At 48.5% G+C, this 24,931-nt stretch overlaps 1 protein-coding gene across 6 annotated transcripts in view; it reads right to left on the bottom strand.

Annotated features, from left to right (window-relative positions):
- The window catches only part of ADAMTSL2 (ADAMTS like 2), a 69,144-nt gene extending 46,980 nt beyond the window's left edge, over positions 1-22,164 (bottom strand). For all 6 annotated transcript variants that reach the window (XM_087704472.1, XM_014073245.2, XM_087704471.1 and 3 more), the window contains exons 1-4: positions 22,039-22,164; positions 15,259-15,373; positions 3,124-3,266; positions 176-251 (exon numbers count right to left, since the gene is read on the bottom strand). In XM_087704472.1, coding sequence (XP_087560598.1) covers positions 176-251; positions 3,124-3,266; positions 15,259-15,373; positions 22,039-22,052 — 348 coding nt within the window. In that variant the 5' untranslated portion in view covers positions 22,053-22,164. The remainder of the gene's footprint in view (positions 1-175; positions 252-3,123; positions 3,267-15,258; positions 15,374-22,038) is intronic.
- Between the last annotated feature and the right edge of the window lie 2,767 nt (positions 22,165-24,931).

Genomic DNA, 24,931 nt, shown 5'->3' with positions numbered 1-24,931 from the left:
GAACCAGACAAATTGGCAATAAAGATGTATACCTTTATGGAGGGGAATTGGGAAGGGGGAATAGACACATGAGAAAGAACAGAGAAGTTTGGAATCCAGTTCGTGCAAGCGCTGGCATCTTCAAGGCCATCTACCCTGAGAGTGGAATTTCCCTTATCTCCCTTATCTCTCTTACCTGCACTTCACACAGCTGGTATCTTTTGGGCATCCCATTGCAGGTTTTATTAAGAAATCCTGTTGCCAGCTTCCTTCTAAACATAAAAGGACAGATGGTATGATTTTCAATTTTTGTTAAATCATTTTAAATAAAAAGGAACAGCAGTGACAATTCTCAAGCTGGCTGCAACAAATGCATGGGGGCTCATCTCCCTTTTTTATCACTTCTGCAAGTTACATACAACTATTTCAGGGCTAAAAACTCATTCCTATTAAAGTGTTTTTCAATCCAATTGCTGGTTAGAGAAGATGCCTTATTTTATCCTGCCAGCATGGCTCCAGTGAGTTGGGGCTTTCTCTGTGTGAGAAACTCGGGATTTAAGGGACTCAGAGGTCCTGCAGAGAAGTCCCCAGCCCTCCCATTCTTAAATGGCTAAGATGCAGCACTGTTATCTAAATTGCTGTGTTCAGGAAGAAACACCACAATTGTATGAATAACTACAAAAGAGGCCTAATTAACATTTTGTTTTCAGAATTTTCTTCCTCTGCAGCACATAACTGGAAAAAGAGCGTGTTTCTTTTTATGTGTTTAAAAGAGCATTTGACTTTTAACTCCTCTGCTTTGGTCTACAGCAGCAGGTCAAAACAAAGGAAAAAAGATGAGGACGATGATGAAAATCAGGAAGGAATGAAATACTGAGCCCACATGATCCAAAGGGGGCTTCCTCTCACCCCCTAAGCCTGAGCCAGGGGGAGACCCAGAGCTCCCAAAGGCAAGAAGGGCACCTGGGCCATGTTGCAGAGGGAGGCCCTGTCCCACAGACAGACTCCCAACTGAAGGAGACCAGGCCACATCAAGCTGAATCAGCTGGCGGACCCCACAGGAGACAGACCATCCCTCGAGGCAGTGTTTCTCAACCTTGGCCACTTGAAGATGTCCGGACTTCAACTCCCAGAATTCCCCAGCCAGCATTCGCTGGCTGGGGAATTCTGGGAGTTGAAGTCCGGACATCTTCAAGTGGCCAAGGTTGAGAAACACGGTTCCACCACAAAAGCGCGTAGGACAAAATCGCGCTCGACAAAAGTGCGCTGTGACGTCATCACAGCGCGACGAAAAAGATCGAAAAAATGTAAAAATAAAGCTAAAACCTTCCCCTAACCCCCCCAAACCTAACCCTAAACCTAACCCTAACCCTAACTCTTAACCTAACCCTAAACCTAACCCTAAACCTAACCGTTAAAGTAACGAAAAACGTAACGCTAACCCTTATCCTAACCCTAACGCTAACGCTCTAAAGCTAACCCTAACCCTTACCCTTACCCTAACCCTAACCCTAACCCTAACCCTAACCCTTACCTTTATGTGAATCGGCTTGCTTTAATTTAATTTTTATTAATTTTTATGTGAATTTTTCAATCTTTTTCGTCGCGCTGTGATGACGTCAAAGGCGCGATTTTGTCGATCGCGCTTTTGTCGTCCGCGCTTTTGACGGGTCACGGAGAAACACTGCCTCAAGGAACCAGGCTCCGGGGCAGCTGAAATATAGGCTACACCTGTATTTACCTACAGAGGCCAGCACCTGATGTGCTCAGAAGGATACCGCAGGGATGAGAACCTCAATCCCACATGAAACTGGATTGAAATGGATCGGGGTCATCCATTCCCTCCTTCAGCAAAGGGGAGATCGGGGACCAGCTGAAAGCTGTTGGGCCGAGGACAGCAACCCCCTAATTAAAGAGGGGATCCCCCCATCCCCTCCAAGGCAGGAGATGCCTCTCCCTCTGCCAGAGAGACTAACCGACCATCCGGGGGCCCAATCAGTTACCCTCCCCAGCTGCCCCACGGCCCAGGAGGACCCAGATACAGCAACTGCAGCTCACTTGCACTGCAGTGAGCCTTCTGGTGGGCTCTTCCTCCAAGCACTGACTAGGATGGGAGGGTTGAGTGTTCATGATGTTTTGGTCTGGTGCCTTGTTGTGGGGGAGGGGGAGGCAAGGATATATTTTAACTAACTTTTAAGTTATGAGATGGCTAGAGTCACTGTATAAGTCCCGTAAGTAAAACTAAAAACTAAAATAATGAAAATAAATTACTTCAACCAGGACCTGAAATCTGGGATGGCAGGTTTCTGAGAGGCCCAGTCAGGCTTTGGTGAGACACACCAGGTTTGCACCCTCATTCATGAGAAGATCCATGATCAGATCATGGGTGCAAGCAATCTTTCCATTCCTATCTGGCGTTGTAGGAACAGAAGCCAAGGGCTGGAAAGCAGGTCCATTTCCTGGTGCACATTTCCTGGTGAAGCTGAAACCTGAAACCTAACCCTTTCCGGCTATGGGGCAGACCAGAACTTATTTGTGCAGCCAGCAGTTTTATTAGAGGGCATGGACACCCAGATGGTAGGTGGGGTGAATGCAAGGAAACTGGTTCCAATATTTGAGAGGAACCAACCTGGAAATAAGGAGAACGTTTTCTGACAGTGAGAACAATCAAATGATGGAACAGAAGTTGCCTTCAGAAGTTGTGGGAGCTTCATCACTGGAGGCTTTCAAGAAGAGACTGGACTGCCCTCTGTCAGAAATGGTACAGGGTCTCCTTTTTGGGCAGGAGTTGGACTAGAAGGTCCTTTCCAACTCTGGTATTCTATATTCAATGGAACAGCTTGCCTTTGGAAACTGTGGAAGCTTCATCACTGAAGGCTTCCAAGAAGAGACTGGGCTGCCATCTGTCATAAATGGTGTAATGTCCCCTGTTTAGGCAGAGGGGGCTGGACTAGATGACCTACAAGGGCCCTTTCAACTCTATTCTGTTAAAAGACTGACCTGCATAACAGCAAGAACCTTGTGCAACATCTTTCCAGCTGCTTCTGAATGCAAAGATGCTATGAACCCCAAAATACATATTCAGGAAGAGGCTGCGCACAGCTAGAGTGAGCCATGATGGATGGACGAAGCAACCCAAGTTACCTCTGTTGCAGGCAGTGCCTTTCTTGGAAGCGGATTCCTCCACCACATGTCCGAGTGCAGGCTGCCCACTTGGTCCACTCGCCCCACCAGTAGGCCGTGACATCATCTCTTTCTTCAAGGCTGTTGGAAGCTGGCACCTTCTCCTGTTTGCCATCAGGAAGCAAAGAAAAAAAAAGGCTCGGTTGATGATGTGGATACTTGAAATATATAACAAAAATATAACAAAAAGGAGAAATCTTCAGGGATTCAGGCTAGACTTGGTGAATCCTGTGTGTGGTTGAATCCTACATCAATATGTGACCCAACTCCCTCCCCCTGGTAATCCCATCCCATAGTCCAATTCGCACATCCCTGAGGTGTCATGTGGGAGACATCTTCAAAAAGCATCATCAGGTTGGTATGCCGGACAGTTGGCAAATCCACTATCTGCAGCATGCACAGTAGATGGTGAGAACAACTCCCTTTTTGCAATCATTCCTGTACTGAATACTTCCCCACAAAAATACCATGCCCCCCTCCCTGTTTCAATGGCAGCCGAAAGCAAGCAGCGAAGCAGAGGCTGATACATGCTCTCCTAACATCTTTTCTAAGTGTGTGTGTGTATGTGGGTGTGTATGTATGTGTGTATATGTGTATGTGTGTATATATATATATATATGTATGTATGTATGTATGTATGTATGTATGCATGCATGTATATATATACACATACATGTGTGTTTGTGTGTGTGTGTATGTATGTATGCATGCATGCATGCATGCATGCTGGTCTTGTTGTGTTCGGGTGTTTTCCTATGTAAGATTGAGATTGTCTTGGCAACGTTTCAGTGAGGTTTCACTCGCCATCTTCAGGCTGCAAACAAACGAGCCCCACCCACCACCCAGGCCATTAAAACACAAAACAACAATAGACACACAGCCAGCACCCATCAACCAATCATGATACAACCATACAACCAATCATTCCACTTACTGAAACAAAGCCAGCACTCCACACACACACACACCAAGATTTATAGAAAGACGGCAGCTCTGATCACACTTTAAGCCCAAAACCCAGCCTGAAGATGGCGAGTGAGACCTCGCTAAAGCATTGCCAAGACAATCTCAATCTTACACGGGAAAAGACCTGATTACAACAAGACCAGCATACCTACACCCGTGAAAATCTACAAAAACAAATGTGTGTGTGTGTGTGTGTGTGTGTGTGTGTGTGTGTGTGTGTATACACACACATAGAAAAGATGTTAGGAAAGCATGTAGATTTTAAACCTTAACTTTTTTTTATTAGAAAAAATAAAATTGATAAACAAAGAAAAAATTGATAAACAAAGTATATATTTAATGTTGCATGTATTAACACCCACGAGGATTGTATTTGCTCAGTATTGGAAAAATGAAGAAACCCCACTAGATGAAGAGATAATTAAGAAGATATTGGACTGTGCAGAAATCGACAGACTGTTTGAAGATCAAACAGAAAGAAGATGCAGAATACTATCAAAAATGGAATTTATTTTATCAATAGCTGGAAAAAAGGGTAAAGGTTAAGAATATAATTTGTACTGTTAAGCAAACAAAAATAATCCAGATGATGTTTATTAAGTACTAATTAAATGTAATAGTAGAAAATTAATAAAACTTAAATAAATAAATAAAAAAGAATGTCACAAAGGGCAGAAAGCTTCTGGATGTGCATGAGCCCAGCCACTATGTTTTCCATGTTGTGTTTCCCAGGCCATCACACAATCTATTCATTTGAGGACAGCATATTACAGGAAGACAGATACGTTACTTGGGTTCAATCTTTTATGTGCCCCAAGCCATGGTAGGTGAGATCTGTGAGGGTATAAGCTGTTTATTTCGGTTCAGGTTCTCTAAAGACCCGGACAAGTTTAGGCTGAGACCATGAGGAGGCTCCATCTTTCCTTAAAACTGGTTCACCTCATCTTATGGAGCAACCATCTCCTGTAGAGCTGAAGTGCCCCTCTGATGATGGTGGTGGATTTCATAGATCCCACAGAACAAAATGAAATTCAATGTAGAGAAAACTAAAGACTTACACTTAGAGGTGCATAATTTCCCGTGGAATATCAGAGGCAGGAATGAACTCCTCCTAAAGTGGCCACCGCCAAATAATGTTTGCCCTGATTCTAATTCAGTTTCCGAAGAGAAGGTGTGGGAGGAGTAACCAATGGGTATTAACCCAGCCCTCTTGCCTAGGAGACTGAGATAATCTTTTGAGGCCACACCTACGGTCCTCCTCTGACTTCTCCAGATTAACCTCAGTCTCCGGCCTGAAAGGAGCGTTACTCTGACTCTCCCTTCTCTTTGAAGACTTAGTAGTTTTTTCCACAGGATTCTTCAACAAACAAAAGGATTACCTACAGATTTCTCCCTTTCACTCACCACTCCTCTGCTGTGCTATGCGCCACTGAGACAAGCTCCGTGCTTGCCAGGTGTGCGCGTGCGCCCCGTGCGACCGGCCAGTCGCGTAAGAGGGGGAGGAAGCCTCCGCTCCGCAGGGACGATTGGAACGACCGCGCAGCCTCAGGAAGGCAGAAGAGGACCCAGGGGGGATCCAGTGGAGATCACCCCCACGCTCCCCAGCCACAGGAGGAAGCCGGACCGCATGTTGGCGGTTGCCATCTTGCCAGTCACCATTTCGGAGCACGTGGGTGAGCGTGTGATCGGCGTTCTCCTACGGACGCTGAAAGCGCACAAAAGGCACCAGTGAAGCCGGAAGAGGCTTCCTTTACGATCTATCCCGCCGGTGATCCGGGGGGTGCTCCAAGGCGGTGCCTGCCAGCAGTCCAGGCCACAGACCAGCGGCAGAAGAGCAAGGAAGCAGATCCAAGCCCCAGAAGAATGAATCCAACCTTGCAGCCGGCTGCAGAAGGGAGGAGGTTGGTGAGCACCGTAACTGTAAGTAATGGCGGAGGCGACCAGGAGCAGGGATGCCAGGCCCAGGGCCCCAGGGGGTGTGGACACGGATGAGGGGACCTCCTGGGGTGTTTTCCCGGTCCCCAGGGGGAGATCCCCAGTGAGAAGGGACAAGGCCAGGGCCCCTAAGAAGGCAGCCCCCAGGAAGGACATCAGGACAACGAGGGCCTCGGCCAGAGGCTTCAGGGCGACCATCAGCCCTTCCCCCTCCAGGTCCCGATCTCCCCGCAGGCCTCCAGCCCAGGTTGAGGCCCAGACAGCATCCCCAGGCTCCCCTAGGGGCTCCCTTAGAGGGCACAGTTCCCTATCACCCCCCCTTTTGTCTGCCCCCCCAGCAGAGTCGAGAGCGGATCCCTTTGGGCACAGGGCTACCAGCCCAGCCAGGCCTCGCTTGCCTCCCCTATCCCCTGAACCCAGGGAATATCCCCAACCTCCAGAGCTCCAACCTGCCCTGCCTGATCTCACCAATAGCTTTCAGGACATGCTAGCTAGGGCTTTGGCCCAGGTGATGACTTCTAGTTTAAACAGCAGCCTCAGAGCTCCAGGAGCAGGGCCCCACAGGAGCCTCCCAGGGGCCATCAGGAGCGCCCCAGCACTTCAGCTGCCAGGGAAGCCAGGTCTCCCTCCCCCTCCACTGCTAGCGAGGCTTCCGATCTGGAGGAGGGAGAATTGAAAGAGGTGGGGTTCTCTGAGGACGAAGAACCCCAGGCAGAGATTATTCCACTGCCGCGGGCCTCTTTTCCCCCTCCTTATTCAGTTCCTTGCTTCGCAAGGCAACTGCCATAGCAGTCTGGACCCCCTACCAGATCCTAAACCTGTGGCTGAGACGAGTGGCGCTGGTAAGAGTAAGAAGAAGAAGGGGCCTTTCCATAGACCCCCCATGACTAAGGAAGAGATTCCCACGCCAGAGATGTTTATGGAGGTGCTTAAGTCTCAGTGGGTAAAGCCAGGGTCATTTCCCACTCCAGGGGGAAATGAGAGAAAATTTTACAACCTTAACCAGACCTTTGCTCAAGCTCTCCAGGTACCTGAGGTGGACAATCCGGTGGCCACCCTAGCCTCAGCGTCAGCGGTTATCACAGGAAACACTGCCCGCTGCCTCAAGGCAGAGGACAAGAAGGCAGACATTGTTCTGCGCAAGACGTTCCAGGCTATAACCTGGGCCATTAGGGCGGCCGCTTCGGCTTCTTTCTTCAACAGGTCCACGGTGCTGTGGTTGGAGCAGCTGAGGGACAGGACTCCGGCCTCAGAGGTTTGTCTGCTGCAGGACATCTCCAAGATTCTAGCAGCCACACAGTTCTCAGCGGACGCCACTCTGGACGCAGTTAAGTATGTGTCCCGGGCAATGTCTTCCTCAGTGGCGTCTAGACGCCTGCTGTGGTTACACCACTGGCAGGCAGAGTCCCGGATGAAGTGGCACCTAACAGGGACAGACTACACCAGGGAGAAGCTGTTTGGAACAGCGCTGGATCCTATCCTCGTGGAGGATAAGAACAAGCGGAAGGTCTTCCCAATGACAACCAGACGATCAGACTTCCGTCATGCGCCATATCCCAGGAGAACCTCATACGGGCCGCTGGACATGGAGAACCAGAACCAGAGGTACCAGAACCCCAGGTTCCACAGGCAGGGGGATAGGCAATTCCAGAGAGACAGGTTCAGGGGCCAGCAGCAAGGCAAGCGGCCCTTTCGAGGAGGAGGTGGTTGCCCCTTCCGCAGGTTCAAGTGATCCGGCCCTGGATCACCCCATTGGCGGTCGCCTCTCCCTGTTCGCGGATGCTTGGGATCATGTCACCTCGGATGAGTGGGTACTCCAGACTGTAAGGCTCGGGCTGCACCTGGAGTTTCGCTCTCTCCCCCCCAGTAGGTTCCGCACCTTCGCCTCCTCCACAGACCCAACCAAACGGGCCCTTAAGGCCAAGGCCATCAAGCATCTGCTAGACATCAGGGCCATTGAAAGAGTCCCAGAGGGGGAGAAGGGCTCCGGCTTCTACTCGAACCTCTTCCTAGTCCCCAAGAGTTCAGGGGGATGGAGAGCCATCCTGGATCTTAAGCTTCTTAATTCCAGGGTGGTATACCGTAAGTTTAAAATAGAGAGCTGAGGTGGCGCAGTGGTTAAATGCAGCACTGCAGGCTACTTCAACTGACTGCAGTTCTGCAGTTCGGCTGTTCAAATCTCACCGGCTCAGGGTTGACTCAGTCTTCCATCCTTCTGAGGTGGGTAAAATGAGGACCCGGATTGTTGTTGGGGGCAATATGCTGACTCTGTAAACCGCTTAGAGAGGGCTGAAAGCCCTATGAAGCGGTATATAAGTCTAACTGCTATTGCTATTGCTATAAAATGGCCTCCCTAAAATCCATCTTGGAGGGCATCCGTCCAGGCAATTTCCTAGCCTCTATTGATCTCACAGAGGCATACCTGCACATCAGAATTGCCCCAGAACACCGCAAATTCCTTAGGTTCTCCCACGAGGGCAACCACTTCCAATACAGGGCTCTCCCCTTTGGGCTGGCCTCAGCCCCCAGGACATTCACCATCGCCGCAGGCCACCTGCGCTCCTTCCCAGTCCGTTTGTTCTGTTATTTAGACAACATCCTCATCCTAGCTAGGTCCCCAGATTCTGCTAAACAGGACTTGGAGACCACCATCGACACCCTCAGGGCCCTGGGTTTCTCCATCAACCTGGAGAAGAGCCACCTGGTGCCATCCACGAGGCTCCTGCACTTAGGGTCCATCATAGATTCAGTGGCTGGGGAGGTCTTCTCTTCCCAAGATCGCAAGGACAGCATTGTTAAAATGATCCATGAGGTTCGCAAGTTACGCTCTGCCCCTGTAGTTCTTCTTTCCAGGCTCCTGAGGAAATTCATCTTGTGCATAGGGATCGTGCCGTGGGCTCGACTACACGCCAGGGAGCTCCAGTGGTTCCTACTTCCTCACCAGAGAGCCGGGACGAGCGACGCCACCTTCAGGATTCCGGTGTCACCCCATGTGCTGCTATCTTTTCGTTGGTGGCCGTCCCCAGCCTTGAGCAGGGGATGCTTCTTCAGAGAACCGGCAAGAAGGATCCTCACCACAAGTCTCTTCGGCTGGGGGATACACCTGGAGAACCAGATCACCCAGGGCCGCTGGACTCCAGCAGATCTGTGCAACAACATCAACTGGCTGGAGCTCAGGGCCATCCATCTGGCCCTCCGCCACTTCAGGAACACGGTGACCGGTCATCACATCCTAGTCCTGACGGATAATGTAGCGGCCAAGGCCCATGTGAACAGACAGGGCAGCACCCACTCCAAGGCCCTTCACGATGAGGCCCTGCAATTGGGGAACTGGGCAGATAGACACCTACAATCCATCAGAGCAGAACACATTTCCGGAACAGAAAACTAACAGGCAGACTGGCTCAGCAGGGAGACGATCGACAACGGGGAGTGGCAACTCCATCCTTCAATCTTCCAACAGATCTGTGAGAGATTCGGACATCCGACAGTGGATCTCTTCGTGACCCCACAGAACGCCCAGCTGCCGGAATTCATATCGAGGTTCCCGACCAAGGGAGCCATGGACACGGAAGCCCTTCGATGCAGATGGCCACCAGGACTTCTCTAGGCCTTTCCTCCCCTTCCCCTCATTCCTGGGGTCCTGAGGAGGGTAGTGATGGAGGGAGCGGAGGTAATAATGGTGGCTCCCTTCTGGCTTCGCCGCCCCTGCCTGGCAGACCTCATGGATCTATCCACAGCCCCTCACTGGAGGATCCCAGCGGGGGAGGTGTCCCTGCACCAGGGGTCTTTGGAGCATCCGGATCCGGAGTGGCTTCATCTGACAGTCTGGCAATTGAGTGGGAACAACTAAGGGAGGGCCAATTTTCCGAGAGTGTCATCAGGACAGTAGAGGCATCCAGGAGGCAGTCTACCACCCGCATCTACAACGTTTCCTGGGTGGCCTTCGCAGACTGGTGCTGAGCTAAAGGTCTCCGCCCAGCTTTGGCCTCTGTTCCAAAGGTCCTGGACTTCCTCCAGGAGGGTCACGAGAAGGGTCTGGCCACCAGTACCCTTAGAAGACAGGTCTCCGCCCTCTCTACGGTTCGGGGGGGGGGTGAACGCGCCCCCTTATCCCAGCATCCGGTACTAAAGCACTTCCTCAAAGGGGCGGTGAATCTGAAACCCTCAGTTGTCCATCGATTCCCCACCTGGGACTTTTCCACGGTCCTCCAGGCCCTGACGGAAGCACCGTTTGAACCTTTGAGGGAGGTTTCCCTTCAGCTTCTGACCCTTAAGGTCGTTTTCCTGGTCGCCATCACTTCGGCCAGGAGAGTGTCTGAGATCAACGCTCTCTCCAGCAGAGCGGATCTCTGCACCTTTTTAGATAACCAGGTCATCCTCAGACTTGACCCCGCCTTCATGCCCAAGGTCAACTCCCCATTTCACAGAGCTCTAGAAATAGTTCTGCCGGATTTCTGTCCCCATCCCTCCAGGGAGAGGGAGAGATCCTGGCACAAGCTGGACGTCAGAAAAGCCTTGCGCATATACCTGAAGCGCACGGCCCCCTTTAGGTGTTCAGAGGCCTACCAACCTCTGTCCTACCAACCATCCTCCCGGGGAGCTAAGGTCTCTCCGGCCACCATCATCAGATGGATTAGAGCGGCCATCTCTCAGGCCTACAGGGCACGGGGACTCCAGGTCCCAGAGGGCATCACAGCGCACTTCACCAGAAGTGCGGCCACCTCAAAAGCCTGGTCCACCCAGGCACCCATAGAGGAGATCTGCCAAGCTGCCCCCCTGGGCTTCTCCTTCACCCTTTATTAAGCATTACAGGCTAGATGCTTACATCTCAGTGGAGGCTGCCTTTGGCAGGAGGGTATTGCAGGGAGTTCTGGACTCTCTGGGGGGCTCAGGCCCATCTAATCCCTCCCAGGACATCTAGCTTTGGTATGTCCCATTGGTTACTTCTCCCACACCTTCTCTTCGGAAACTGGCAGTTGGACTTACCTGAACTGCATGTTTAGAAGAAAGGTGTGGGAGGAGTCACTCCCCCCCCCCCGTGCAGGGCGCCCAGCACCTAGGGGGCCTGAGTGAGTCCAGGGTCAGCTATAGCAGTTAGGAAGAATATGTGTTGGCTGTTCTTGTTTGTCCTTCCTTTCAGGTGTTCTGCTACGATCCATCGGTTAATCTGGAGAAGTCAGAGGAGGACCGTAGGTGTGGCCTCAAAAGATTACCTCAGTCTCCTAGGCAAGAGGGCTGGGTTAATACCCATTGGTTACTCCTCCCACACCTTGCTTCTAAACTTGCAGTTCAGCAAGTCCAACTGCCATTCTCATTCTCTCTTTCCCCCCTCCTCTCCCGGAAACCCTCTAAGAAAGTGAGGGGGATCCGGCTTCAGTGGGTTCTTTGCCTCTCTACAATTTAGATCTGGTCCTGGGTCAGAAATGGCACACAGTAGATTGTTCTGCCAGCTGATCTCTGTTGGGAATGATGGGGAAAGTATGCCCCACTTTGGTCCTACCAGATTGATTGGTGGCATATTTACACAAGAGAGGCTTTTAAATTTATAATTATTTTACCCAAAATACTGGTCTGTGTTTCTTCCTTGAGAGAATGAAATAATTAGGCTTAAGGTTCTTTTTGTTTTGGTCATGGCCCAAAATTTAATCCTTCTATGATTTTGATCCCAGCAGGAAATATTTGCAGTTTATAGTGTTTGCCCATGGAGCAGTGTTTCTCAGCCTCAGTAACATTAAAATTTCTGGACTTCAACCTCCCAGAATTTTCCAATCAAGTGTGTTGCTGGGGAATTTTGGGAATTGAAATCCAGACATCTTAAAGTTGCCAAGATTGAGAAAACATTATTAGATATATTGTTCTTTAAGATTGGTTCATCTCTATTCTAAGGGTTTTGGAATTTCATAAATTTATCCAGTAACACTGGTTGTAGGAACTTGCTTGTGAATTCAGTGTCGGGTTATGGTTGTCCCATATCTATTTATAGATATGAGTTGTTGGAAAATTATAACCAAATATTAGATATAATTTATAAATAGTATGTAGTGCCCTCCCGGGTAAGGTCTCCCACATTTGCTGACATTCTAGAAACCTGGTTTTATTTCAGTGAGATTTTGGCCTGATGGGTTGAATTGCTTGTGTTTTCTTATTGCTTGCGAAACCCCCTCTCTTTCATTCCATCATCACCAAACTGATTGGAAGATCAGCTAATTTAAAAAAAAACTTGCCCTCATGGCAAGTTTCTCTACTTCAGAGGCATTCTTGATGAAAATGTGATATAGCTGTGAGAATGTATAAGAATATACGGCCAGTCTGGTCTAATCGTGAAGGCACCAAGCAGAAACCAGGAGACAGTGAGTTCTAGTCCCATTTTAGGCATGGAAGTCAGCTGGGTGACTTTGGACCAGTCACTCTGTCTCAGGGTGGTTGCTGTGGGAAAACAGGAGGAAGATTTTGTTTTATAAAAATAGTAAAGAAGGCAGTATAAAACAAATCTTTAAAAAACGGAGTAGCTCCCATAACATTCAGTTTTTATACCCATTTCTAGGTTATGGCTTTATGTGCAGAATCCTGGGCATTTAGAATCTCCTCTTTGAGAGTTCTTCAATACTAACTACTCACCAAGTGGCTATTCCTGGAATCGTTAGAGGAATGTGTTACTTAAGCCTCCATCTGTGTGGGTAACATCTCCTTAAGTAGCTCTTGCAGTGATTTTCAGTATGACTCTCCAGACTTTGGAGGTGAATTTCTCAACTCTGCAGAGCACCCTTGGCTCCCTGAAATCCATTCTTCTAGGTCTCCACTTGCAAGGCTGCGTAAACTATGAAAGTGATAAATGACTCCTCTGAGGCAATGGCCTCTGTTAACCAGTTGCCCTGGGACTGCAAAGAGGAGAGATGGGAGGCACTGCAGGCTCCAGATGGTTGATGGCTGAATTAAATGGTTCTTGGAACGGCTTGATTACTGAACTGAACTGAACTGAGTGCTTGCAAACCACAAACTTGACATGAATTATAAATATTATGTCAACACACAAAGTAAGTTGTTTTTTCTTTCTCAGCTCTTGTAACTCTAAAATATTTGTTTGTTCCCAAGTATCTTCTAAAGAACTTCATCCAGATAAAGACATTCAGAAATATTTATTATATTTGCAGGAAAGCCAAAGACAGGCTTAAAGCACCAGTTCTTAGCATTAAGAAATGTTTATTTGGATTTCGTGCAATGGAAATCTGTTCCTTGCGCCTTCTGTCTTGTAGAATGAATGTTACAGGTCTTAGAAGGGCCTTTGCACTCTGCTAGGGGTAGAAGACTCAGGGGCAGGAGGTCAGGGCCTCCTTCAGCATTTCTTTACCCTCTGCTTTCTCCTCACCCTACAATAAAAACTTGGTGTTCGACTTTGCTGCTTTCTGGATTTTCTTTTTTGTCCTTTACCATTTCTTTAATCTTTTACACATGCTTTCCCTGAGTTCTTTCTTGTTTTTTACATGATGAAAGAGACATTTTTAAATTGTTCTTGGCACTGGTTGCAATTTTTGAGCCTTAGCTTTCCTGACTTCATCCTTAAAGATTCAGGGTGTTTGCTGGTATTCTGTTTTGTGTCCCTCTTTCCATCTTTTATACTTGCATTTTCTTTTGACTCTCATTTGATCAGTGTTCTTTATACAATCCTGCTGGTTTCATCTGGGGACTCTTGTTTTTCTTCTCAGTACCATTGTGTTAGACAGGGCTTTTATAATCGCACTTTTCAGAGTTTCCCAAGTGTTTTGAGTTGTTTGTCCCTTTAAGACTTCCATCCATGGAATCCTTCTTAAAGTATTTCTAAGTTTGTTGAAGTCAGCTGTCTTAAAGTCTAAGACACACATTTGACTTTGATTGATTACTTGTGTTGCATTATGAATTGAATTCTAGTATCATATGGTCATGTTCTCCAAAGTTCCTGCATCGTCAACCCCTTCTATCCTTTCATCTCTATTACTAAGAATTTAGTCTAGTATAACTGATTGCCAGGTCCAGCATCTTAGGGTTGGTGCCATGCTGGCATCCTGTCACCAAAGAGCTGGAAAGGGGAAGTAGCAATAAACCTGTATGCATTCTTGTGTGGGGATTAGGGAGGGGGATGACAGCTGAAGACAAGGAGATCACCATGGGACCAGCTCATGGTGTTTTCAAGGTCATTTGCCTGGAGTGTGGAAAGTTACCAGCCAAAGCACCTCAGAGTTCCCAAAACATCCAGGTGGCACTGCATTGGCTGAATTTGGACTGGCCAAGAGTGGAACCCCCTTGGTCCTCTGCCTAGCTTAGGAAACCTGAATTCAAACACCCAGGTAGAAGGCTGTACATATTCCACTTGAACAGAACATAGGACACGGACATGGACACACACACAGAGAGCTCTTCCTGCTAAGGTTTTTTTTTTCTATCCAGTGGGATCTGCTTCCTGCTCCTGACTTTCATTCTGGCATGATTCGCCTCCAAGGGCTTCCCATAAGGGATCGTCAGGGAACTGAAGTGGCACAGTGGTTAGAGTGCAGTACTGCAGGCTCCTTCTGCTGACTGACTGCAATTTGGCAGTTTGAATCTCACCAGGCTCAAAGTTGACTCAGCCTTCCATATTTTCCAAGGTCAGTAAAATGAGGACCCAGATTATTGGGGACAAGAGGCTGACTCTGTAAACCTTTTAGAGAAGGCTATAAAGCACTGTGAAGCGATATATAAGTCTAAATGCCAATGCTATCTGAAGCAAGCCCACCTCTTTGCTCTCCCTAAGGTTTGTCTCCTCAGTGTTTTCTCCTAGACTTTAATTTGTGTAAAAGCGGAGTGAATGAATGAAGGTATAAAAAAGGTTTTTCTTCCCACTGCAATGGCCAGGAATTGTGTTCCTTTCCCTTCCCAGATGTGGCTGTGAGTGTGAAGTAGCCCTACCCACAGCAGCGGGGCTGTCCTTTGACCAATCGCAGCTCCCATTATTGGAAAGTTGAAAATGGGAGAGCAATTTACAGACAAGGGCCGAGTGTGGAATACTTTTTGACTATTCAAACTCTGGGACAACTGAAAATGCAACAAAGTTCAATCATTGAAAATTAACAAATAAAGCTTTCTTGAGAAATACAGAACAAAAAAGGAGGCAGAAGGACTTGTGCATGAAAGACAAATGAAAGAACTTGTGCATGAAATCACTGAGAAGAAAATGTTCACCTGTGAGAATGTCAGAGCAGTGTTCACCACGAACAATGCAAGCACAAAAGTCCTCTTGGGGTGCGAACAGCCATGAGGAACTCGGTGGTCCCAGGTGCATTTGACTCTCCTCATCCTAATAAAGCAAATAGCAAAACCTGATCATTATAGAACAGGTGTCAAACTCAAAGCAATAGCAATAGCAATAGCAGTAGACTTATATACCGCTTCATAGGCCTTTCAGGCCTCTCTAAGCGGTTTACAGAGAGTCAGCATATTGCCCCCAACAATCTGGGTCCTCATTTTACCCACCTCGGAAGGATGGAAGGCTGAGTCAACCCTGAGCCGGTGAGATTTGAACCGCTGACCTGCTGATCTAGCAGTAGCCTGCAGTGCTGCATTTAACCACTGCGCCACCTTGGCGGCGGAGGCTGGATTCAGCTTGCAGGGTGCTTAGATCTGGCCCATGGGGCTGCCCTGGAAACAGCAGAGGACCAGCCTGCTGTGACTCTGTCAGCTAAAATGGAGCTCAAGAGGGCCACGGGTAGCCCTCCTGATCTCTGTTTTTGCTGGCAGAGAGTTGCAGGAAGCTGTCGCAGCCAACAACAGAGCTTGGGAGCCCATTTTCACTGGCAGAGTGTGCAGGCCACCACAGGCGCCCTCGGCACGAGTGATGTTGAACTAGCCACATTCATCTTGCCCCCCGAAGTCAAATACAACCCTGATGTGGCCTTCAATGCAATCGAGTTTGACACCTCTGATACAGAAGGACTACTTCAATCTTGATGCCTGAGAGGGGTCCTTCTCAACATGTTTATTGAAAATATTGAGCTGAGAAGCAGAGTGAAGGCATCACTGATTGCTTCCAGCCCAACACGACCCACTGGCAGGGGTAGTTAATTTAGCCAGATATTCAAAATACCCTGCAGTAAAGCACCTCTGGGTATTTAATACATTTCTGATATTCTGATATGAGCCAAGGTGGCGCAGTGGTTAAATGCAGCACTGCAGGCTACTGCTAGATCAGCAGGTCAGCGGTTCAAATCTCACCGGCTCAGGGTTGACTCAGCCTTCCATCCTTCCGAGGTGGGTAAAATGAGGACCCAGATTGTTGGGGGCAATATGCTGACTCTCTGTAAACCGCTTAGAGAGGCCTGAAAGGCCTATGAAGCGGTATATAAGTCTACTGCTATTGCTATTGCTATTGCTATTCAAGCAATAATCTTGCACACAGTTGATGCATAAAGAGGAAACCATTTCTAAGAAAGCTGAAATACAGGAAGCCCAGTTTTCCTGCTATAAGGAACCTGGAAGGCAGCCCCCCCCCCCAAATTTCCAGTTTCAATGGACCGAGCAGCATTTGGCATGGTCAACAGTTCAGGGCAATTATTCCTTTTTCTTCTACTAGTAGGAAAGACTGAAATAAGATTTCACTGAAGTGCTACTTATTTTTTATTGATTACTATGAGCCACTGTGGTGCAGTACGGTACTGCAGGCTACTTCTGCTGCCTGCCACCTGCCTGAAATTTGGCAGGTGAAATCTCACCAGGCTCAAGGTTGACTCAGCCTTCCATCCTTCGGAAGTGGGTAAAATGAGGACCCAGGTTTTTGGAGGCAAGAGGCTGACTCTGTAAACCGCTTAGAGAGGGCTGGAAAGCACTGTAAAGCGGTATATAAGTACTGTATTTTTCGGAGTATAAGACACTCTGAAGTATAAGACGTACAGACAATATACACTGTTTGTAGTGTTATATTTCAGTTTATACCTGTACAGATACTGTTAAAAATTGATGTGCTTTCTGGGAGTATAGTTATTCTCTGCTATTTAAAAGAATAGCACTTTTAAAAACAATAGCACTGGCCCTCTTCAGATCAAGCATTTATTTTAAAAAGCTTCTTCATTTGGTTAAATTGTCTAGAATAATAATAGTCTTTAAAAAATAAGTCTAATAATTTGAACATTCTATAGGCATTTATAGTTGTTGACTTACCTCCTTGCAGCAAACAGCCTGATTAGCACAAGAAAAAAAAATCTGCTTCTGCCTCCCAGCAATTTGCCTCCTGGAGCAAACAGCAAGTTTCAGGCTGCAGGGGTTGTTATAATCTATTTAAAGCCTCCACTAGCCCCCCCCCCTTTTGCTGCAAAGAGGTAAATTGCTGGGAGGCAGAGGCCAAAGGACTGGGGCCAGTGCGTGGGTGGGTCTACATTCACTGTATAAGACACACCCATATGTTCAACCTCTTTTAGGGGAGGGGGAAAGGGTGCCTTTTATACTCAGAAAAATATGGTGCTATTGCTGTTCTAACTGGTTTTCCTTTGTCTGGTTGTAATTTTATGTTAGTGCTATTAGCCACCCCAAAGATGATTTGTAACAGGAAATGGGACAGAAATGTTAATACATAAAAACATGGTGATCTGCCCTGGGAAATACCCTCCCTGGAATCCGCAGCCTCCCCCTCCTTTCAGAAAGTGGTAAATAGCTGGCTTTTCCCCCAGATGTGGGGAAAGGGTGAATCTGGGGGTTGGAGAAGAACTGAGTTGCAATAGGAGAGCTGCTGGTGAAGTTGCTTTTTTCTGTTTTGGGTTGTACTGTTTTCGTATGCTATTGTTTTAACCTCTGGTTGTAAGATGTCTAGAGTTCTCATTTTAGGATGGATAGGTCATGTAAATACTGTAAATCAATGTTTTTAAAAAGTATGACATGTAATGTAATGAGCAAAGCTATGTGGAGGATTCCGAAGGGGCCTTCTGCAAAGTGCCTCTCCTTAAAGGGTTCCCGAAGGCTTTCTGGATTTTCTTTGAAGACGTTTCCCTTCTCCTCCAAGAAGCTTCTTCGGCTCTGACAGGATGATGGGGAATGGAAGGGTTTATACTCCTTACAGACAGCTGGTCATTTGCATTTTAAGTCACCTAGAGGTTTTTCTGTGTCCTCAGGGTCACCTGAATGGTGTGAATTGGTGTGAATTCCTTCTTGGAACCACTAAAAGGATATTAAAAAAGCACTTTTTGGACAACCATGACCTGGTTAACTGAAAATCTCCATAGGGTTCCCTGAAGGTTTCGGCCAGCAGCTTTCACAAGTGCACAAACACCTGAGTTCCCATGGGTCGAAACAACTAGGGAAAGTCAAGATGCTTCTGGAGCATTTCTTTTCAATGTTCCATGCAGCCCTAGCGGTCAATGTAAATAGAGTAAAATAATAGTCTCAACCAAGATTAAAATATAAGTTTTTGTGATGCTAATGGATCTTTGATTCTTCCCACTTGACACACCCTTCCATTCCACTCTGGGGCATCTAATGGGATGCTCTTCTGGACAATGAAAACTGTACTGGCTGACCAGTGGACATAGCATTGGCTTGGCAAACAATTTACTCTCCATTTGTTAAGTACTTTAACAAGTCTAGCTCTCAAATCCTTTCCAGGGATACTTAACTAGAACTCAATTGGCTGTGCTGAACATTATCGGCTTACTTTTGTATAAATATACTCTTTAAAAGGAGCCCAGCCCAGCACGTTCCTGTACATTGACCTCCTCTGTTCTGCAGACCAGGGACGTGCAGTCACTAGAGGCAGGGGAGGCGGGGCCTCACCAGTCTCCTGAGGGAAAGGAAGAATTTTAAATAATTTTTTTTAAATAATTAAAGCCAGGGTAGCTGCTACCAGATTCAAAGTCACAGTGGCTTGGTGTCTGCTCTCAGTGTTAACTATGGGAGGAGGCCAGAGAACTCGGGGCCTCTTTTGCCTAAGGAATTGTTCGCCTTTTAAAAGTTAAGGAGGAGTTAATAAGCGAAAACTTTCATATGCAAAAGAGGCACTGATTCTCCTGCCTCCTGAACGGGGAGCAGCGAATCATGCCTTATGAGCACGCTTACGTTGAGCACGCTTACGTTGGGCGGACAAGAGGAGAGTTGAGAGAGTTTCCACCGCATGGAAAAGGTGGATCGGACGGAGGGAGGGGGGGATTCAAATTTATTGTAATTTAATTTGTAATTTTTTTATTGTGAGAGGTGTGTGTGTGTGTGTGTGTTTCTTTCTTCACAGTGGTGGGGTCAGAGGAGGCGGGGGGGCGAGGCGGCAGGGACGTTCTCGACGCTGTGTCCCAACAGGCCAGGTGTCTCGCGTTTATGTCCACCATAAACGCGAGACGCCTGGCTTGTTGGACACAGGGGTGCCAGGGGGAGGAATGGGCTGGCTGGGCTGGCTGGCTGGCTGGGGAGGGGGGAGCCCTTTAAGCCCTGCTGCCGCATCTTCCCAGCAAGACTTCCTTTTGGCTCGCAGTTTCTTTCCCCTTGCCTGCCTTAACCAAAGCTTGGCTTGGCGCCCTGCCTCTGCTTTCGTGCTCTCCCTCCCTCAGCTGTGCAGCAGCGTCGGCAGTAGCTCTCAGCCTATGGCGGCAGCGTCGCACAGGCTATGGAAGGAGGAGGAGGAGGAGAGAACCAAGAGAGGCTTTTACCAGGTGTGCGCCCCACAGCCAGGACCGTCATTGCGCCTCAAGCCGCGTTTCTTCCTGCAAAGCCCTTCGGGCAACCCGATAGCTCTGCCTGACGCCCGAAGGGCTTTGCAGGAAGAAACGCGGCTTGAGGCGCAATGACGGTCCTGGCTGTGGGGCGCACGCCCGGTAAAAGCCTCTCTTGGTTCTCTCCTCCTCCTCCTTCCACAGCCTGTGCGACGCTGCCGCCGTAGGCCGAGATCTACTGCCGATGCTGCTGCACAGCTGAGGGAGGGAGAGCGCGAAAGCAGAGGCAGGGCGCCAAGCTTTGGTTAAGGCAGGCAAGGGGAAAGAAACTGCGAGCCGAAAGGAAGTCTTGCTGGGAAGACGCGGCAGCAGGGCTTTAAAGGGCTCCCCCCTCCCCAGCCAGCCAGCCCATTCCTCCCCCTGCCACCACTGTGTCCAACAGGCCAAGTTGCTGGGAGGAGAAAGTTTGGGCTGCAGAGCAGAGTTTGAACTGCCGAGTGACGTACGTTGAGCTTCATGGCCGGTGAGGGTCCCGCTCTATGGCGGACGCGGCGCCGGGGCTTTGGCGGGGCTTTCACACTTGCCTCACCGGCCATGAAGCTCACCACACGTCACTGCTGCAGACCAAAATCGAGGATTTACTCCTGTCTCCTCCTCTCACCCGGCCTTCAGCCGCCGCTTCTGGCTGCCAAGAGACTGAACTTCCTAAAACTCTGCTCATCTTTGGCTGTTGCCACCAGCAGCAAAAAGACGCTACACATTCCAAATTGTGCGAATTCGGTCTGTGGTCTGGACTGGCTGCCAGCGAAGAACCTAGGGCGATGTGACCCAGACCCGCCTTCTCCTCCGCCAGCCGTAGGGAGGAGGTTTGCCTGCATCTGTCCTGGAGAAGCTCTTGAGGCAGAGAAAGCCCTACCCCTCCATCGGCCTTTCTTCTCCCAGGAGGCGTGACCAGTGGTGGGCGATCCCAGTGGAGCTTTGCCCATTTAAAGCAGCAGCCTCCTTTAAAGGAGAGTCCTGCTGAAGCTCCTCTACAACATTCTGAAAAAGGGCCAATTCATATTCTGCCCCCTCCCTCCCACCCGGCCACTGCAGATCTGGGCCAGCACCTTCTCCCCCACACAGAGGTTCACCTAGCAAGGCTGGCCAGGGGGTGGGGGTGGGCACAGAAAGGCCATGGGGTAGGAGGGGATTCTCAGGTAAGCCATTCCCCCCTCCGATAAATGCTTCGAAGGAATCCCAAAGGTGCTTTTTCAGAAGGCAACTAGCATTCCTTGTTTTTTCTTCAAAGACGTTTCACTTCTCATTCAAGAAGCTTCTTCAGCTCTGACCAGACACTGGGAAGTGAAAGGATTGATACTCCTTGCAGACAGCTGGTCATTTGCCTCCTTTTAGAGGGTCTTCGAGGCTACTGGTTTATCTGTGCCCTCAGTGGTGCTCCTGAATCCTGTAGGCTGCACTTTTTCCTCTGGAAATCTATTCCTACTCCCACACCATTCCAAGGGTGTTCATCCCAAATTGTATAGCTAATTGTAGCTAATACCTAATTGCTATAGCTATACAATTTGGGATGAACACCCTTGGAATGGTGTGGGTGTAGGAATGGATTTCCAAAGAAAAGAAAAGAAATTGCAGACTACAGGAACATTTTGTGCAGACCTAACACAGTTCTTTCTTTTTTTTACTGGAGAACATAAAACTCTTACTTAAGTTAATTACAACTTAAAATGGCTATTTAAGTTGGGACCTTAATGTTCCTACTTGGTGAAACACGGACGCCCGAGAGGCGTGCAACCCACTTGCGCACTTGGCGCCGCATAAGCACCAACTCAACCGTCCTGCGCAGCCCTGAAACCGCGTGCAACTGCGAGTCCTGGGTTCGAGTGCTGCTCCGCCGCACAGCTGAGCTCTCAACCAACCTGCCCCACAGGGGCGCTGTTGTCGTGAACGCCGCCTGGGTCGTGAGGCGCAAAGGGGGGTTATGCACCCTTCGCCCGCCGAGCGCTTTGCTGCCCCCGAGGAGAAGGGGGGGCCCTTTCCTCAGCCTGAGCGGTAGACCGCCGGAGTGTGTGGGGGTGTGTGGGGGGGGGGTGATGCCAGCCAGTCCCGCTCAGCCGGATCCCCCCCCCCGGGCGAGGGGGGCGCTGACTCGCCGCTCGGCCGGAGCCTCCAGAGTCCAGCCCGCGGGTTACGTAACCGCTCCCCCGCCGCCGCCTCAGAGCGTCCTGTGCCGGGCCAGGCGGCACCCTGCCAGCCAACGGGGAGGGGCCCTTTCGACGCCCTCTCGGAGCCCCTTCCCACCCCGTTTCCTTTCACGTTGGCCGCGGGCGAGCGAGCTTACCTCGGAGAGGGCATCCTGCCAGCCACCTCAGCGAGATTCAGCCCCAGGCTTGTCCGCGGCTGCCCGTGTGTCTGCGGAGGCCGGGAGCGGCGGCGGGAGGAGGAGGAGGAAGCCCAGACGCCTCGCCCCCTCACACCCCCCCCCCGCGCCTCTCCTCCGACTTCAAAGGAGGCCGCGGGGCGTCCCGCCAGGAGGAGCGACTTTGTTACAGCTGCTGCCAGGCTCCGAGCCGGCGGGGAGACGGGAGAGGCCCCCATTTCCTCCAGCGCTGCCCCACCAGCTGCGTCTCCGGCCAAGGCCGAGTTAGGAGAGAAGAAAAACCGCTGTCGCCCCGCCGGCACCTGCAGCGGTTTCGGAACGGAGCGCTTCATCCCCGCTGCCCGCCTGGGCCGTCCGGGCAGTAACCGTACTCCGGTGCTGCCCATCCCTGTCCGGGGATCGAGCGTCGCTACCCCTCGGCAAGCAGGAGGCCCTCTGCAGCTTCGGAGCCCCCGCTGCCCCCAGTGCCGGGCCCGAGGCCAAGAGATCATGAAGAGATCATCCCCTAGGGCTCCAAGGTCCCTGTCACAGTGACTGTTTTTGAGCCAGGTTTCACCTAATCTGTACTTGTATCTGTGGTTTTTCCTGCCCAGGTGTAAAACTTTGCTTTTCTCCACATTATATTTCATTTTGTTTGATAGGGCGCATTGTTCAAGTCTGTCAAGATCTTTTTGGATGGTGAGCTTGTCTTCGCTAGTCCTGCCAACTTAGTATTATCAGTCTATTTGATGAGCTCCACTTCTATTTCCTCATCTAAATCATTTATGAAGATATTGAAGAGTACCAGGCCTAAGATAGAACTTTGTGGTACCTCACTGCTTATTTTCCTCTATTAAAGGCTACTCATTTAGTATGGTTTGTCAACCAGTTACAAATCCATCTGGTGATGATGCTGCCTATTCCATTTTTTTCTAGCTTATCAAGAAGTATGTTGTGGTCTACTGTGTCCAATGCCTTACTGAAGTCTAAGTATACTATGTCCTCAGCATTTCTCTGGTCTACTAATTTAATCACTTTGTCAAAGAATGAAATAAGATTGATTTGGCCTGATCTGTTTTTAAGAAACCCGTGCTGGCTTCTGATTATAACTTTATTTGTTTCTAGATGTTCGCAAATATGTTTTTGATCATCTTTTCCAGTATTTTCCCAGATATTGATGTTAAGCTGATTGGTCTGTAGTTTCCGGGGTCCCCCCCCCACATTTTGTTGGTGGTCTTTTTTGGGGGGGGGGGGAGTTAGAAACCACATCAGCTCTTTTCCAATCCTCAGGCAATTCCCTGATGTTCCAGGATTTTTTAATGATGTAATGTAGTGGTTCTGTGATAAGTAATCACTTCTCTTTTTTATATTATGTCCATGTGGCTTCCATCTTTCAGCAAACATTAAAATTTTATCCTTTAAATCTTTGGCCTGAGGAATCACTGCAGCAATAGGATTTTTCAGCTTCCCAAGCAACAATTCCAGTGTCTATATAAACAATATGTTGGCTGATTACAATTAACTTAAGCAACAGTCATCATCATGATAATAATATACATTAGTAGTAATCATATAACAGTGATTTCTCATCATAACTTTAATACTATTGATTATCATTACCAATTAACATTAATAATAAGCATATAGTAATAAGCCATCATAATAAAAGTAATCCTTCTCTTATAGTTTTGAAAGTTCTAACGTCTGTTTCTAAGTTAGCCATTTATAAAACAAATTCCATATTTCAATATATTCAGTGTCTTTCTTTTCTTTAATTTCAAATGTTAATTATCCATTTCTGCACTTTCTAGGGTTTTTTTTTTAATTCTCTTCTCTTCTGTAGGGATCTCTAAACTTCCAATATTGTGCAAATATAATTCCAGCTGCTGTTAGCACATGTCCCCTTTATCATATTTTTCTGGTATGATACCCAACAGAAGTATTTCTGGCCCAAGCTTTCTCTTTGCTCACCCAGGAGCAGCCAGCAATGAGATGGTGCCCAGGTAATGCAGGATAAAATGTGAATTAAGTGAGATGTGGCAGAAAGAAGATATAAAGACCTGCTTTTAAGACGTGTACAAAAACAGGAAATGTCAAAAGCCAAAACCATAGAGTTCAGCTAAAGTTCTTACAAAGCCACATAGCCATTACCTGTGGCCCAAGACAAAAGGAGAAGTAAGACAGTATCTACTTATAAGGCTTCTTTTCTCAAGATAACCAATAAGAAGTGGGTTAAGTGTTTCCGTATTGCACTGCTTTTGAGAACGTATAAGAATGCGTGCTTCCATAAGAAGGGTTGTTCAGAAGTTACATGCTAGCCTTTGACTGGCTTTTGTGAACCTGGCTGCCAATAAACTTCTCCTTGATCCCGAGATATCTAAGTCCTGTTATTTTCTGCACAGGAGGAGCTGAGATTCTCCCCCCACCCCCGTGGCTTCTCTGAGAGGCCAACCACAACCCTGCTTTCTTGGCCTTGGGCTGCGCAGCACCTCCTCCTGGACATGCCCATAACGAGCGGTTCAAGTCGAACTAAGCCCCAGGGAAAAGGTTGCATCAGAGCACACAGTAAGTGCTCTCGTTCACCACCTCCCTCCCAACATCTCATCAGCCAGCAAGTAACAAAAGGAGCCAGCCAAGCAGCTGCTTCCAGGAAACAAGTTCCTGAATCCTGTTTGAGGAATGCAGAAATAGAATAAAATAGAATAGAGAATCAAATGGAATGGAATGGAATAGAATAGAATAGAATAACAGAGTTGGAAGGGACCTTGGAGGTCTTCTAGTCTAAACTGCTGCTTAGGCAGGAAACCCTACACCACTTCAGACAAATGGCTGTCCAACATCTTCTTAAAAACTTCTAGTGTTGGAGCATTTTAAA

The sequence above is a fragment of the Thamnophis sirtalis genome, unplaced genomic scaffold, assembly GCF_051295495.1.
Source record: "Thamnophis sirtalis isolate CommonGarterSnake01/CBP01778 unplaced genomic scaffold, rThaSir2_p1.2 scaffold_2, whole genome shotgun sequence".
Classification (NCBI taxonomy): Eukaryota; Metazoa; Chordata; class Lepidosauria; order Squamata; family Natricidae; genus Thamnophis; species Thamnophis sirtalis.
The sequence above is the reverse complement of the archived record's forward strand: the minus strand, read 5'-3'. Positions and strand labels throughout refer to the sequence as shown.